We start from the raw sequence: 18398 nt of genomic DNA on the forward strand, positions 1-18398 counted from the left end.
ATGTAAGAAAGGAAAAGTATGGATAAACACTTATATTTTGACAAAAAAGAGAAAGTATTTCATCAGAAATATGATGAAAGCTAAAGAATGAACATACAAATCTAGCTATAAGATGGACAGCCATTTGCATTAAACAACTAAAAAAAGAAATATAATTATAATTAAATAGCAATATAATTCTCTTTTCTTCATAAGGAAATTCTAACTCGGTGATCTAGATGCTATCTTGAGACACATTGCAAAGCCCTGAATTTTTTTTAAGTTACACTGAAACTGAACCAGGCAGTCATTCAAACAGAATGTTTTCTATTTGGCCATTCTAATGGAAAATAGTCAAATCAATATAGGCAGAATTGGTTGCAGGCCTGGAAAAATTCTGGGCAAAAGTCAGAACTTTTCTAAAATCCATTTAAATGTCCCACAATGCCTCTAACTGTTTGTGCATCAAAGCATTATGGGAAGCAGTTATAGTAACAAGATTTAGATATTCATTGCTGCTTAGAACATTGGTGTTTTTCTTCATTTTTTTTTTAAAATAGGAGATTAAATTTGAAAGTAAATACACAAAAGTCCTAATTGCTGGCTCTAGGCTTCTATGAAAAATCTTTTTTTCAGAGGCATACCTTGGTTTATTTACTGGAATAATGAGATTATTTAAAGAGCAAAAGTTGAATTAGGTGATGAGTGTTATAAACGTTTTTAATTGTTATTTTTAACAATTAACTTAAACATACTTAAAATGTTCTTTTTAACTTCACTGCCAACTTAGGTGAGTCAGTTCATTATTTCTAAAAACATATTAACTGCAGTTAAACTGATTTTCTTAAAGCCACAATCCTAAATAGATTTAGATAGAAAGGGAAGTTGTGTTCCTGTAAGTGATGCTGACTAACATTTCATGAAACTGCCAGTGCTTCCTGAACCTATTAGAGGCTGTAGTTCAACTGTCATGAACGTAGAGAGTTTAACAGTGATTTTTTCCACCCTGTAATATGCATCCCTAGGATTGTACCTTCAGTTCCAGTTCCTGCCTAACGTCTTCAGCATACTGTCATAGACTGATATATTACTGGCTTTCTTCCTTTATTTCATATGATTGCAGCAATTGGTAACTCTCATGTATAGGCTGGCCCAGAATCTTGATAGTACAGTACATTCATTTATTCATAAACTGAATGTCATACTTGTATTCCACATGAATCAATCAAAATAAATCACTGCCAGGGAAAAAGTGGTCATTGTAATTGCCAAAACTCCCTTGAATAATGCCCATCCCACTTTTTGCACTTGCTTTATATGGCATTTAATCTTTATGGATCAGTTTATAGTGCACTTTACAATGGACTAGTCTTCACTAGGATTCTAGGTATAATGTTATTGCAGATTACAGCCTTGTCTTTCTCTTAATCTGAATGCTTTGTCAGTTTTTGAACATAACCTTCTAGGGCTATTTCATTCGCACTCACTCCAGTTATCCAGACCCACAGTGAAGCAAAAGATACCTTAACATTCTTTTTTTAATTTGCTCAGTGACATGTAAATTGAATTGCGAGTGTACATTCCAGTTCCTTTGACAATATGTACAGGGGGAAAAATATTTTCATTACATGCTGTTTGAATTAAGTGGAAATTCATTGAGTTTACAGAATGTTGGAGATTAAAGTCCAAGGAGGAAATGAATAAGATAATCATTTTAATTGCATGTTCTGATAACAGCTATGGTTGAAAAGCTCTATATCGCTTTGTGTGTGTGTGTGTGTGTGTGTGTGCGTGTGTTTATTGCTAATAACGTTAAAACTAAAAACGTGACTCCTAGGTATAATCATCTTCAAATCAATAAAACGTGAGCACCAGGAGTATAATAAACTAGAAAAGTTTAATACCATTAATAATCACCAAGCTTTCGTCGGTAGCTTCCGACATCGTCAGGGTTAAATGCCAGTCCATGGGAGAGTTCCTTTATAGATAACATGTCGTTTGCGCCCGGCTCCTGGACCTTGTCACCGGTCCCAATTGATTGGGCTGCGCTCTAATTACAGCTCTCGTGTGTGTATGTATGTATGTATGTATGTGTATGTATATATATATATATATATATATATATATATATATATATATATATATATATATATGAACAAATAAATGAGGAAGCATCACTTTCTTTTTTTAAAAAAAACCCCTCTCTTGTGTGCAAACTGTTGAGTGTGTTTTAACTTCCTTGGTGGTCAAAAATGCTCCCTTGAATACTGATTGATTTTTACTCTCAGCTTTATGGCTAGTCTCCAACTTCCATAACCTAGTCTGGCAACTGGGACATCACTGTAAATTAAACCAGGGTCACCTTCATAGGAGGCCTCATTCCCACTTTCCATTCCAACTCATCAATCAATAACATGCAGTGCTTTTTCAAGCTGCCATAACATAGCCCTGTAACATAAAGATATTTATATTTAGACAAGAGATGGACAAGGAACTGTTTTTTCTTGGGGCTTATCAGACTCTCTGCACTACTGGACTTTTTTATTATTACAAGAAATAAATGAGAAGCTGAAATGTTGCAAAAGAGAAGGCCAGTTTCTAGCCACATCTGTATTTACTACAAGAATGAGTCTGGACTCCACATGGCCTATACAAGTCTTTTTTGACAGCCAGTGATTGATTTGGAAGCATGTTTAGAAAACCAAAGTAATCTGGAGTAATAAAAAAAAATCTGAGGAGGAGATGATAATGTATACTCTCTGCTTAATCAATTTTGGTTCATGGGTGTTTTATAACTAGGGCAGATATTTGGGAATAGGCGAACCATTTTTTTATTGGATTTTTTTTGGATATTCCTAAATTAAGAAGATTCAAAATTAATGCTGTGCCAAAAACTGCCCTGCAACTTCTCAATTTTTTATGAAGGAGGTGTCTGTTTTTCTACCTTATTTTTTGGGGGGGGGGGGCGCTTGAGAATTTCTTTTAAAATTCTCTTGCTGATGTTTTTTTGAGTTTTTTAGAAATGATAGAAGAGGCAACTGCTGGTTATGTTCTTTTCTGAATATTCCCTATCTATCAACATAATCATAATTCCCCCTGCCATACATACATACACACACACACACACACACACACACACACACACACACACACACACACACACTGGAGGAGTCCGCTTATGGTGTCTTCTCTTGGCTATGAGTGAACAAGAGGAAGCCAGGAAGGCTGCAGCTTGCCAGAGGGATCATTGCACAAAGATGAACTGGATACTTACACACACACACACACACACACACACACACACAGAGAGAGAGAGAGAGAGAGAGAGAGAGCTAGAATAAGTGCAAGAAGATCATCCATGAAATTTTACCAAAGTTCCTTCTTGAAATAAAATTTCAAAAGCATTATCTCTTTCATAAGATGAAAGGAATGTGTTTGCTGCCCATTGTTATTCTAAATGAATTTAGCAATTTAAGAAGTTTGCAGCCTAGTTAAGAGAAAGCCTGTGCTTTCTCTTACATATAAAAGAAAGGTATTATAGCAATTGTCAAATACTGGACAGCATTGATAAGAGAATAACTGTATAGAAAATGATAGATAAAATTGTTGTCAAGGAATTTAAAAAAGCTAATCTTTCTTTCTTTGGACAGAATAACAAAACTATTGGTTCCACCCAGATTCATTCTAGAGGATAAATTCTTGGCCATCATTAAGCATGCATTAGAACCAAAATATTTTTATTCTTTTTTTCTTTTAAGATTCCTCTTAATTTCTGAAGTACAGTTTTGTTATATATGAAAAGTCTGGGGAATACAACGTTGGTTCTTCAGATGAGCTTAAACAATATTTATAATTGATGAGCTTGAAAAAGTAGTTACATTTGCTTGGTGTTTATTATTAACCTTTCATTACCAAACTAGATAACATCATCACTGCACTGATGATGTTACCTAGTTTGATACTAAAATGTCTGTACGAAAACAACTAAGCTTACAGAGCACCAAAGACCCTACAGTTCACACTGAACTACAAATATTCTCTTATATCATTTTATTATTAAGCAAATATTGAATTCAATGAAATCACATTTCCATATACTATTCATTCGCTATAATTTTTTTCAAAGCTTCTTTATTGGGAGAGATGCTTGACTGTGCTGTTATATTTGCTTATTCATTCTTTGTGTACTTTAGGGTTGACTGTTCATTTAGTCAAATCCTGTCTATTTTCACTAGCATGCACTCTTCAAGGTTTTGCTAATCTATGAATAGGGGACCCGCAGCATACAGTACATTCATTCTTTCACTAAAAAAATGTTTATCCTAATCCATTGGCAAATCAAAATTCTCTCACTATTATAAGAGCAGTTTTTCTGCTCAAGCTGCTCTTCAGATAGCCAGTTAGCTTGAGAAGGATGATTAAAAGTATCAGACTTAGATATAATGTAAGTTTTTTCCTTTCAGGGAATATGGAGCCATTGATGATGTAGATATTGATCTGCATATTGATGTTAGCTTTCTTGATGTAAGTAAACTAATAACAAGGTTTATAATGAAGGTTGATAAGCAACTGTCTTTGTCTTTCAGCAGGATATGAAGTCAACTGTTCACAGGCAGTTATCTCTTTTTTTAACTTCATATTTTTTTCTTGCATTGGGAAGAATGTGTTTCTGTTTTCAGTGGAAATATTTGCAGAATGATTTCCAAAGGTAAATTCCTATAAAAGCAATATGCCCTAGATTTCTTTGGAAACACATTTGTGAGATCTGCCTCAACTAAGCCCGATGCGACACACCTTGAGTTACGATCAACTAATCTCATTGGGTAAAACATTTTCCCAGTTGTGTCTGTAAAAGAAAGCATCTCTAAAGATTTCTAAAAGTTCTATACAAAAACAGGATACTTGTGTTCTTGAGAAGAAAAGGTTACACGGAGAATGTATGTAATACAGAATAATAGTTCTGCATTATCCTTATTAAGAAGATGTAGTAGAGAATTGATTTTAAAAATACTACATTAGGCAAACTTTTGTACAAAAGCTCTTTATGAAAACATGGATTGCAAAATAGATTGGATTTATATTGATTCACACATTCCTGATGGAAGTTGTATTATCTATTATCACCTGCTTATACCACAGATAACCAATCTCTAGTGCAGCTCCTGAGCCCATATTTTGTGGCCCTCAGACCTACCTCTGAAAGTGATGAATAAAAATCTGTGGTAGGATCCTGTACTCTCAACATAGCCAGGTGGAAATTATACACAAAGTGTATCAAAGCCTTCAGATAGACTAAACATAAATTTAAAAAAATCTTTTCTCAGAGGAAAATGGAATCCCTACCAACAAGTGTGGTTGTATCTTTCTCCTATTTACCTGCCAAGCATTAAGTTACCTGTTGCACACTGTTACTTTTCAGTGATTTCTAATGTCACAAGCATGTTTTTTTCAGTCCAATTTGGGGATACCTAAAAAAGAACTTGGAACCTATTACATACAAAGGATGTACTGTATGTACCAATGAATATATCTTCCCAAGTGTAAAAGATGGTGGTTGAATTTGGTTTCATTTCTGGAAGTTCAGAAAATCAAATCTTCCAGAACAAAGTTTATTTGCTATTATGACCATGCAAATTTGGCATTTCTTTCCACTTGCAGAGCTAGTTCCTGTTCAAGTCCCAATTTAGTTCTATTACTGACCTTTTGTATATTAGATAACAGCTGATATCACACATGCCTTGGCCAATCAGTTTAGAAAGGAACTTAGGTGAACACCTTTATTTCCTTGGCCAGCTGCCCCAAAAATATGTCCAGTGTAAATTTGCTGATAATGGCTAACAAGTTCTGTTGTGCTCTTCATTCAGGAAGAGATTGCAGTGGCCTGGGATGTAATCCGCACAGAGCCTATAATTGTGCGTTTGCACTGTTCACTCACACAATACTTAAATGGACCTGGTAAGTTACATTTGTCTTTCTCCTGTATAATATCTTCATAAGGACATCTATGTATTTATGATGATCTTTCGTCACTAAGGCGGTACATAATTGTGCTCTTTGAAAAGATATATTTAAGTGTTAAGAATTATTTAATAACAGATGAGCACTATGTAGAACTAGTATGGGTAGATAGCAATACTCCAAAAGCAAACAGGTTGGGTTGTTAACGATCAGAATAGATTGTTAATAAAGAATAACTTCCATTATTTTGTGTGGTCTTCTAGTTAAATTTCAATAGCCGTCGCTTTATTATTTGAAGTCCCTTGTAGAGAAGGAAGTGTGGAGCTGGCTTGTTAGTGAAAGAAAACAAACAGAGGACTCTACAAAGATGTAGAAAACCTGCTATAGTTTATTTTCCCGAGAGCCTTAAGAATTCAGTGTTGGGATTGAAAACAAGACAGACTCTTTGGAGTGTCAGCAGTCCTAACCACGAACTCAAAAATAAATTCATTTTTTAAAAAAAGAAAGAAAGCAAAGCAGAAGAAAATGTGTCAGGCTGCAGCAGTTTGAGGCTTGTTATCCTCCTTTTATGCCAACAGACTTAATGGGCATTCAGACCTTGGCATAAAGGCATTTCTCTTCCTTGGGAGTCTCTGGTCCAGGGCTTCTCAACCAGGATTCCATAGATCCATCCTGGGTTTCCATGAGAGGTCACTAAAGGGTCCCTGGAAGAAGATGATTTATTTTTAAAAAGTAGAAGCCAAACAAAAACCCTCCAGCTTCCAACACTGGGATAGCCCACTGAAATGTGCATGAGCTAAGGCAGTGGTGGCAAACCTATGGCACGCGTGCCAGAGGCGGCACTCGGAGCCCTCTCTGTGGGTACACGTGCTGTTGCCCCAATCTCGCCTCCCCCCGCGATCCCCTCACCAGCAGCCCCCCTGGAGGAGAGTTGCCCCCAAGTGTGGCCCATGCGGAGCAGAGCAGCCAAGGACATGGCAGCCAGGCAGCGTGGACAAGACTCTGCCTCACGCCCCATCATGCACAGTTGATGCTGTGGGGCAAGGGTAGAGGGCGTGGCTGCCATTGGCGCTGCTGGGCTGCCTGGGCGATCTGCAGCGGGCCCTGGAGGTGGTAAGTGGCTCTGCGGGCAGGCAGGGCGGGGGACGGGGTGGGGGCAGAGCAGGGGCGGGGTAGAGGATGGAGCGGGAGCAGGATCAGTTTTTGGGCACTCGTTCTCTAAAAGGTTTGCCATCACTGAGCTAAGGCATGAGACAAGAGGGAAGGAGGGTTGAGTAGCAGATGGTGAGAGACCGCATGCAAGAGAGACACTACCAGGGCCTCCATGCTGGAGCTCTCCTTAACAGTGTACGCCTACCTTTCTGCAGGTGCAGCTTCGAGGGGTGGGGAGCCCAGAGGAGCATGCAGCCAAGGGGCTGTTTATAGTCCCTTGAAAGCCCTCCCCTCGCCTTTTAACTAATTTTAATAGTATTCAATCTCTCTTGCCGCCTCCTAAATTTTTAACATTTATAGGTACTGTTTCAAATTTTAACATTTTTGTATACTGCCCAGAATCCCTCTTTTAGAGAGATAGTCCAATCATAAATGTGAAAAATAAATAAACAACTTTGTAATTTCTGGCCTATATTTGAGCCTGAAGGTACAGGGGTTCCTTAAGGCCTAAAAAATATTTCAAGAGTTCCTCCAGGTTCAAAAGGTCGAAAAAGCCCATCTGGGTCCTTCTTCTTAAATAACACTTTCCAATATGAGGAACCAGTTCTATTCTGTGTCCGCGAAATGAGCTGGATATCAGCCAGACAGCATAGAAATGTAGGCGAGTCTGTTTATACAGGCCTTGATATCTATAATTCCAGCTGGTGCTTCCTCCACAGGCTTCTCTTGTTGTGGTTGTTGTTGTTTTCCGGTATCTGCTGTTTCTTCTACCTTTTTCTCCAACCCACACACATGCCCTTTTTACAGAGCAGCCTTTGCACTTACTGTAGCTATCCCTGAATCTGCAGGGACTCAGGAGTTGTAGCTAGAAGTTGTACAGGAAGCTGGCATTTTCCCTTCTCCACAATGTCTTCCTATAAAATAATGAGACAAACAATTTCTAACTTCTGACCCTCCAGAAGGCCTTTTCTATTTTAATTTGTCTTCTTGGGAATGGTTGAGTCATGCAGGAGACTTTTAAAAACTTAGCGTATATTCTAACACTGCTGTTGGTTGCATATATATCTTGTGTATATATCTCAGAATAACAGAGTTGGAAGGGACATTGCCCCCTGTTCGGCTTTCTCCCTAACAAGAGTGGTTAATAAAAGCTCCAAAGGTCCACTGGTGTTTGTTTGTTTTGCTTCAAATATTACAAGCTAGCGTGTTTTTCTAAGGCCAATGGAGCCATGAATTGTGGACAATAGCATGTTCCCCATTCGCAGTAAGAATTCTAAATTCATATTCCAAATTTTAGAATTTTCGCCTGCCAGCGAAAAACATAATGTTTTGGAAAAACATTAATGCATTTATTTGCCTTGATGATATCAGCTGTCTAAATTATTGTTTTTATGTTTAAAAACAGGTTTTATTCTCTTTTTTGAGCATTACAAGTCCTTGACTTACAACCACAATTGACCCCAAAATTTCTGTTGCTAAGCAATACAGTTGTTAAATGAGTTTTGCCCCATTTTAACACCTTTCTTGCCACAGTTGTTAAGTGAATCACTCCGGTTGCTAAGTTAGTAAAACAGTTGTTAAATTAATCTGGCTTCCCCATTAACTTTGTTTGTCAGAAGGTTGAAAAAGGTGATCACCATGACCCAGGAACATTGCAATTGTCATAAACATGAATCAGTTTCCAAGTGTCTGAATTTTGATCACATGGCCACGGGGATGCTGCAACGGTCGTAAATGTGGAAAATGGCCATAAGCCCCTTTTTTCAGAGCTGTAACTTTGAATGGTTACTAAACCAATGGTTGTAAGTAGAGGACTATCTTATCTGATGCAGGAGTGTCTTCCTGATCATTACAGTTTTGCTTGCTTTTAAAGTGAATATTGGTATGAATGTATAGTCAATACATAAATATTTTATTGATATCCCTCCATTCCTATAAGAGCTTAAAGAGATTTACATAGGTTCTCTCCATATATTATCCCCACAATGATAGCCTGTGAAATAGGTTGGCTGAGAGTGAAAGTGGTCCAGGAGTCACATAAATCGAACCTATGTCTCTCTCCCACCCATGTCCTTAGCTTTAAACTTTACACCATCCTAGAAGAGAAGATGAAAAAACAAAATAATAATCAGGATGCTTATGTGAATGCAAGCTGTACTTACCATTATACGTAACTTTAGCTTAATATCCAATATTTCTTACAAATCAGTAATACAATGATGCTGAAAAATAGTGGGTACCTAAAAGTAAAATATTCTTTGAGCTCAATCATAAGGAGCGTTGGAAGAGGAAGCTGTAGACAAAAACAGAAGAGTGAAAATTATTGAAAGGGAAATATTGAAAGTGCAGTAAAAGTTACTGGATCAGATTGGATGCAATTGGAAATGAAGAAAATATGAGATAGGGATTTTTGAGGGCTTGTTATATTGGATGGCAGAAGAAGAGAAGAGAGAAAAGAGGAGAAGATTGATTGAGATCTAGGCCAAATGAAGTGTGGAAAATGCTTGAAGCCATGGACTGGATGGGTGATGGTGTCAGGTGTTCCTGAGAGAAGATGTTGTTCGGAGTTTGGGCAACATGAGAAGCAGCCTGAGTTAGCAGCAGGGCATGGGCCATCCAGTTTAGATGAAGTCTTTCCAGGAACCAGCACAGAGCTTTGCAAAAATGGACAGGGTAGCTTTATGCCAGATGATGCCAGGTCTTAGAATATCTTTGGCAGCAGGTTATACCCAAGAGATTTAGGTTTCCCAGCTTGTCTGAGCCCTGCTGCCGCCACCATTAGATATATCTGCCAGCACACATACTATTTTAGAGACTAGAGATTTTGAAATTGGGAGCTGGGCAAACTGCTATATGGGAACATTAGCATACAAGACTACTTGGTCCATAAGTACAATTCCAGTTTCAAATGTAAATTGCTTTGTTTGTTTACTCTGATTTTTAGCCTTCTTATTGTAAGAGGGATATGTAAACCATTCAGAGTTCTTTTGGATTGTAGTGGCCTATAAATCAAAGTAAGTAAATAAACTAAGTAACTAACTAAGTTATGGGGATTTCATGGCATGCACACATAGTTTTCCCAATAAAAACATGGCTACCTATTTCCAAGACATATTCAATTTCTCAGTCTAATCAACTGCCTGATATTCTCTGGTAGTCCATCTAAGTAAGATCTTTATAGACCTTCACTGAATTTGGAAGTTAATAAAGATTGACCCTGGATGAAAATTCTAGAGCAGTGCTTGGATGAAAATCCTAGAGCAGTGGACTAGATTTGAAAACTAAAACAAGAAGAAACTGTCCCTGAAGACAGCAACAGCAACAGGATCCTGTCAAGAAACTACATGGATACAGTAATTAGAAGTCAAGCTTTTTCCAAGGACGTCTATTAGTGTATTGCCATGAGTCAGTTTGGAAATTGGTGATATAGATTTGACTAATCATTTTCATTTTTACTAAATAATTCACTTATGATGGTATATATTAAATTATTGCAAGTTAATGTATAACATTGGATCATCTGAGGCTGCAAGTAATTTGTGCAATTAGTACAGTATGATTACTTGAGGCAGAAATTAGGGTTAATCACTAGATATTCCAGCAAAAATTATTGTGTTCTTTGATACAGCTCCTTAACAACAACAACAAAACTTCAAAAAGGCTGCATATTATCATCTAGTATTTTCTTCTTATATGATTATTCCAGTTGCTGTTGTGGTGATTTGGTTTGTAGCCAAGCAATTAAGAATGCAAATAAGGCTTGTATACAAATATATTTATAAATATTAATACTGCAAGGGAGAAAAAAGAATAGAGAAAATTATAGTTCTCTATTAATAGCAACTTATGGCATTAGAGATTCAGTAAACTGGGTCCAATTAAGTAACACTTTAAATATTTGCTGAGATAAAAGTCATTATAAGCCTTTTATAGGGGACTGTTCTTCACTCAGTTTTACATTTTGATAGGCTATTATTTTAATTGTAATAAACCAAATTTCAGTATCATAATTGGTTCTGTCACTTGATAAAATGATTCCTTCTGCTTTTAGTAATTTTCATGCTTTAGAATTTTCTAAACCAGCTGTTATAATTTACAGTAGCTAATTATACTAATACAAGTAGTTTTGAAATGTAACCCTGAAGGTTGTTTTTGTTTACATCAAGTGCTGCTTCAATGCTGAGCTTCTTTAAAAGTATCTAGCTATGATTTCCANTCCCCCTGCCAATACAGACTGCGTACGGTCGGTGAGGAAGGAGGAGAACCACCGCATAACGGTGCCTCCCACTCCTAACTCACCGAGACGTCGCAGCATGATACCGTGGTCTACGGTATCAAAAGCCGCTGAGAGGTCCAAAAGAACAAGGACAGAGGAGTATCCCCTGTCCCGGGCCCTCCAGAGATCATTAACCAACCCGACCAATGCCGTTTCCGTGCTGTGCCCCGGCCTGAAGCCCGACTGGTATGGGTCTAGATAGACCCATACCAGTCGGTCCTTCACCAAAGGAAGACTCTTTTTTTTCTTAAAAACAAACCAGGGGCTCTTTTTTTTCTTACAGGCACACACCATAAATGGGGAATGAAATACTCATAAATGGATAGCAAAATGTTTCTGCTTCAGATGGTCTGTTTTATAAATTATGCATCGCCTTTATGCATTGATATCTCTCTTTCTGTATTCTCTGCTCTCTTTGCATTCATTTCTCCAACAGCTACATTAACTTTTCAGGCAATGTCCCTGCAAATCAAACTCATTTATTGCCAAGTAAGGCTTGAATAAAATTCTACAAGGTCCAATGTCAGATATATCCGATAGGCACAAAAAGTGCAAACCTGCCAACTACTAAAAATGGCAGTCACCACATGGACCACCTTCCTGTTTTGTTTAACTCCTTACTCAGTGAAAAAACATGAAACTGTTCCAATGTTTAGAATCTGCATAATTTACCTAACTTGCAGATGTTTTCATTTACCCCATAACTGTGGATTTTGGATTGTATCCAGTAACAGGGTTGAAATACAAAATTGTAAGATGTATAGATTATCCAATCTGAGTTGGTCACCGGGCCTAGTGGTTTAGTCTTCTGAGTGACGCATTCTGGTGAGAGGAAAAGTTCCCTGTGGATGGGCTCCAGCATGAACCCAAAAGCTCAGAAGATTAAACCTCTGGTCCCGATGACTGACCCAGATTGGTTCCTGCAACATTGTCCTAGGACACATACATTTGCCCTCCTTTGTGCAAATCACTCCTAACTTGCCATCACTGAATAGGCTGATTCACCTACCAAGCTGCTTTCTTTTTCTCGGTTGGTATTATATCACTTTTATCTCCAAGAGAATAAATACCCCACCTCTCTTCCAAGCCCTATGATTCCCTGAAAACATGAAATAGTTTCTATCTTGCAGAAATGTTCAGAGAATGGCAAGAAAAACACAAAAAGGCCTAACCATTTATTTCCTTCTCCACAACTTGCCAGGTCCAAAAAACAAATTCCCTGTCCCCAGTTCCATGTTGGTAAAAAAAGGAATTGTCTTGAAAAAGGCTTTGGAGAAATACAAGCAGAAGTCTGCTTTATTCTGTATCAAACAAGACGCAGAATAAATAAGGGTTTTGTCCAAGTATGAAGGGAATGGTATAATCAGCAAAACAAAACTGTTTAGTGAAAAGAGGATCTGATACTAGTGAGAGAAGACAAAGCCAGTAAGGTGAATTGACAAATGAGCAGGTTGGACAGTCCCATATAAAATTCAGGTTAAAACATTACTGAAAAGCTTCTGTGCTTAATAGTGTTAACAGCCATTAAAATCAGATAGAGGTAGCACGTTCTTCTACATCATCATTTCTGCCTCTGGTGAGCAAGACTTCCATAAGTGGTGAGAATTGTCAACTACAGGTAGTGCTCAACTTATGACCATTTGTTAATAATCATTCAAAGTTACAACCATTGCAGTGTTCTTTTGGTCAAAATTTGTGTTTACGGAGGTTGCAATATCCTGGGATCACTTGATTGCCATTTACAGTTTTTTCTGGGGCTTTTGACAAGCAAAAACAAGAGGAAAAGTTGGATTTGCTTAATGATTATGCAAAAAAAGAATGTAAAATTGGGCACAGCTTACTTCAGGATTGTGTCACTTAACGACAGAAGTACTGGCAGTTGTACTCCAGTTGTAAAGAGAGCATTACGTGTAGAATAATTTCTGACAGGAGAACCATGGACTAGATTGGCTTCTGGTCCATGTAGGATAAATGTGTCAGGACATTTCTATGGGGCAATCTTTCTTGTCCTTTGAACATATAAGCTTGCCCTACCAAGATGGGAATCCGAACCTGGGTTAATGACATAATTAAGGAATTCAGTTTTGTGATAGGACCAGTAATTCTCCTCCACAATAATGTAGTCAGATTTGAGGATGTTGTGGGCCACAAATTTCCTATTCATCTGAATTCCAGTTATGACCACAGTTTCAAATTACAACAATTTGCTTGGTTTCATTAGCACATTTGAATTGGACACATCGTTGCAAATTATTCTCATCACTTGTTCTTAAGCTCATCCTACTTATAGAAGCAGTGGTAAGAAGAGGAGGTATTGTTTGGTGAACACTAAGATTGTGGGAATTGTAGTTTCTCATGTAATTGGAATCTGTATGAAATTCAGCACCTGTCTGAATGGAATCCAATTAAGCAACTCTATTCCAAATCAATTCCAGAGGTTATTCATAGCTGTCTAGATGTATTGTGTTTATCACTGGAAAACGTTGCTGGCATGGATGCTGCAGATCTTTTTTTATCCATTGTTATGACAGCTCTAAGTGTTTTTTCTAATACATGATTTACCTTAATTGTAACACGTATTTCATTCTGCTCATATAATAACAGTGGGATAAGTTTAGAGGCTTTAGGTTTTTTTGTTTTTTTAACAGCTTCTGGGACCAATGAGGGAATGTCTCTAATGATATAGCAATATCATCAGAAGGGCAGGTTGAAAGGTTTTCAGTATTTGGAGATGGCTCAGCAGGAGTTTAGAGTGGAAAAAGAATGTTTTGCCTTGTGGAGACTTAATTTATACTTCCTCTTCTCTCTCTTTCTCCCCCCAAAAGAGTAAAGAGTGCCACTGAAAATATATAATTTTTCTCCCAAAGTTAAAACTATAATTATGGAGTGCTCTGGGTATCTTTGAATGAGGATTGAAGCACCTCATTCTTAGAGCCATGGATTACCCAGCTGTACCATACAATACAATTAATAATGACTTTTAAACAATATATTTGCCCCTGTTTTTTCAACAATATCTTTTATTCTACAGTGCCCACCATTGATGTATTTCAGATCTCTACTAAGGAAAGATTTGGACTGGGGCATCAGCTAAAGAAGTAAGTTTTCCCAAAGAGAGACATAAATGTGTTAGGCATAAGTATTTGTTTCTCATTGTGAGGTGTTGTTTTTGGCTACAGTATTTTATAGTGAATGCACTTTAAATTATTAACAACTATAGCAATGTTTCTGATGACCCCAAAAATGCATCAAAATTTACCATTTCATTTTATAATCTATGTAAAAAAATTAACATTTTTTGCAGTTTCCTCACTTAGATAAATAATTATATTTGAATATTACAATGCCTTGCATGATTGTCACAAATTGAAATAATTTTGCTTTTTTATTTTCTCAGAATTTATGAATGGATATTTAAGGTCAATCTTATATAAATGTATTGGACATGAACAAACCCAAAAGCTAAATCAGCAATTCTTGAATTGCACAGTTGTATTTTTTTAGAGTTGGTCTCTTGAAAAATTCAAGAAGCCAAGACTTTTAGGCCACTTTGAGATAATTTTATGAATTTTATGCTTTTGACAGAAAAGAAAATCTGATGAATCCTGCCTTATTTATATACCTAAAACAGGAAACCTGTTGTTTTTTGGAATGGAAGTTTCAGATATTGTAACTGGGAGGATTTGAATGGAAATCTCCAGGGAATATCAATATACTGATATTCTGCAGAATAGATTAGAAAGTGAAAAATCCATTCCTTATCATTTATAAGAATGCTACCCATAGATTGTATTTAACAGCATGGAGGATAAATTAAGGGTGATTAAATGGACTACAATGCACGTTGCATCTTTTTTTCTGTATTTTTTTTTCAACTGCTGAAAGAGTTGCAGAAAGCTTTGGGCATATAGTACATGTGTTAAAAGAGATTCTGATATACTAGACTTTTATACTTGCTTCTATTATAAAAGCTAAAGATAGTGGTTACTAGGAAAGTATAAGAGTGAGAACATTTCAGTTCAATCAACCAAATCCAGTTTGAAACAGAACATAGATTTCCGGGACTTTCGTTGTCAGTTTAGACTTAAATTTCCATTCTGGGTAAGATATGCATGCACTATATTGATTGATTGATTGTTCTGTATTGCCAGACTTCCCAGAATAGTTGTTTGTTTCATATTTTGCAGAATTATGCAAACATTTGTTACACAGCAATGGAAAAATGGCAAAGAAAAATCAAACAGTATGCACAACAAAAAATTCTCAGAAAAGAAAGTGAAATCTCCCCTGCACATCTTTTCTACATTGCGCAGGTAGGAGGAAGTGATAAAATGCATACCTTATTGTTTTGTTAAAAAAAGAGAGAGAGTTTTGCTATAGGTTTTTGGTCAAATCTTGTCACATACTTTCAGCACAGGCTTGATGACTAACTTTATTTTTTTTCAACAAACGTGGGATTTTAAAAATCTTTTGCCATAGGTCCTGCTAGTAATTAATTTTGCTTTTTTTTTTTTTCTTCTCCCAAGGCATCCCTGGTGAAGAAAAGGAATATAGTCCAATTAGTCTATTGAATTTCTTGGGGGGAAAAACTCATAAAGGGAGTGATTGGTAGTTGTGTTCATTTCTGAACAGTTTTGATGATTGCCAAAAGGTCTCTTCTTTATATATGATAAAGGCAGTCTCTTTACAAAATAGAGGTTCATTCCTTGATGTATCCTGAAATTGCTATATGAGAATGTGACAGTTTATGTCCATATGATCAACCTGGAAAGTGCCTCCAGAACGAAAAAGATTAGTATATTTGGGGTGGATGGGAAGTGAGAAGCACCTCCATTTAGTCTTCTCTGATTTGGTGAATATTTCTTTGGCCTTTGTTTCCAAAGAAAATAAATATTAGCAGTATTAGAAAAATATGCCTGATGTAATCTCACCTATGCATCCCAAATCGGAGTGGTCCTCTCATCTATTGATAGATCGGCATAATTTGGAGGGGATCCCAGGCTGAAATCTCATTCTTCTTGGTATTTTGCCATGTCCTAGTGGCAGATCATTCATATCCAAAGGCTGAACTGATGCCACATAGAGAGTAATTATTTGTCCATTCCTGTTTCACTCTGAGGAGGTTGCAGGGTTTTTTTTATATCTATCAGCCATCTCCTACCCATAAATCTGCCAACCGAAAAAATGGATTTGCATGCAGTTTTTGTAACTGATTTCATTTGGATTCTAACTCTTTGATTTTAAGTATACATGTACAGAAATTCCCTATGCTATTAAAAATTCTAGTCCAATTAAAATAGCCTTTAGTATTCATTATATTCACAGATCTCAAAAGGTATGCAACTTTGACACAGGTTTTATAGAGTCATCAAGGGAAATAAAATTTATGCAGACATACATACAGTGACAGACATACAGTGACTTATCAAGTGTGATAGATCTCTACACTGTGTAGTCGATTCCTCTTTGTATCCAAAACAGTCAAATAAAAAGTACCTTATTCAAGACGTCTAGGTGTATTACGTTAAAGGAAGGGACCGGAAGTGGCACTGCCTTGCAGAGATCTATTAGTAGCACAGTAAATATAGTAGACACTTCAAAAAATACACTTATAATTTTTCAGTTACATCTTGTAAGATCTCACTGCTAGGGAGGTTGCTGATCTGCTTAGTGTCTTGATGGAGAAAATTCACAGAACCATGAAATAACTATTAAGCTGTGTTCCTAACATAGATTATTTGCATAATTGGTGAAGCACCTTGTCTTTACTCTTTTGTTTGTTCTATTTAACAAATTATCATTTTTAAAAAGGCAGCTGTGTAATTTAATTGCTTAATGAACTGAATACCATCCAACTGAAATGCTGTTTTCAATTAATCAGGCAACCCATTTGTCTTTTTTTTTAAAAAAAGATTTTTTTTTAAAAAAAGATAAACATTACTGCAGAAAGAAAGTGTTCTTTTTAGAAGTTGCATCACTTCTATTTTACAAAGTTGAGAAATTTTCTTTTCTGAAATGCTGCCTGCTACAAAGTAACTGTTAAAAACGTGTTTTTAGAACTACTATATTATCCATATGCTAATTTATAAGCATTTTTCCACTCATAAATTGATAGACAATGGTAATGTTATTTGGAATCCTCAGTGACTCTTCTTCCCACAACAGAGTCACTAAAATGGTCAAATTAATCTATCAGTGGTTCTACAACACACAAACATACTGATGCAGTTTAAAAAGGCTTACTACTTTGAGATTATAAAGCCCTATATACTTTCTCTAGGACTTTGATTTCCTATGAGTCTTTGTGTTACCAAATTATTGGCAAAAAAATCACACTATCATTAGCTTCTTCTCTGCTGGCTAGAAAAGCAACCACTGCAGCCAATCATTATTTGAGAGATATATTCGGTGGTATCAATCCCTGACAGCAGGTATGTGTCAATCTCCCAACTACAGTATATAACCCATAAAAATAGATTTTCATAGTCTTATTATAGTCAGGTCAATGACAAGAGAAAGATTAGATTATTGAATTTATATTTTAGCTCTCATTAGTCAGTGAGCAAGATAAGGCAGGACTTCCTTTATGCCCTTGATCCTCTTTCTAATTCTTTCTTGACTTGGAGAAGATTGTTTCCCACTTATAAGATATAAAAAATAATGTTAATCTCTTCTGGTTGTGCCAGATTTCAAAAGCATCTACTCTCAGACTCAGAATTCCATTACAGATCCATCGCAGGCTGGATTTTTCAACTTCTCACCTCTAACAAATTTAGAATTAAAATTATAATTTGGAAAATAGTTTAATCTATTTTCCAAAGCACCAGAAGGCAAGACAAGAAACAATGGATGGAAAGTCATCAAGGTCAGAATTAGAACTAAGGACAAATTTCCTAACAATGAGAACAATTAATCAGCAGAACAGCTTGTCTTCAGAAGGCTGAAGGCTTTTAAGAAGATACTGGACAGCCACTTGTCTGGAATGGTATAGAGTCTGCTGTTTGAGCAGGGGGTTGAACTAAAAGACCTCCAA

The 18398-nt window shown here is 36.6% G+C and overlaps 1 protein-coding gene across 1 annotated transcript in view; it reads left to right on the forward strand.

The window, feature by feature from the left end:
• The window catches only part of PARP8 (poly(ADP-ribose) polymerase family member 8), an 87064-nt gene that overhangs the window by 22640 nt on the left and 46026 nt on the right, over positions 1 to 18398 (forward strand). The window contains exons 7-10 of the mRNA XM_029284844.1: positions 4443 to 4503; positions 5844 to 5934; positions 14397 to 14463; positions 15553 to 15678. Of these exons, the coding sequence (XP_029140677.1) occupies positions 4443 to 4503; positions 5844 to 5934; positions 14397 to 14463; positions 15553 to 15678 (345 nt within the window). The remainder of the gene's footprint in view (positions 1 to 4442; positions 4504 to 5843; positions 5935 to 14396; positions 14464 to 15552; positions 15679 to 18398) is intronic.

This window comes from Protobothrops mucrosquamatus, unplaced genomic scaffold (genome assembly GCF_001527695.2).
Source record: "Protobothrops mucrosquamatus isolate PMUCROS unplaced genomic scaffold, P.Mucros_1.0 scaffold1017, whole genome shotgun sequence".
NCBI lineage: Eukaryota > Metazoa > Chordata > Lepidosauria > Squamata > Viperidae > Protobothrops > Protobothrops mucrosquamatus.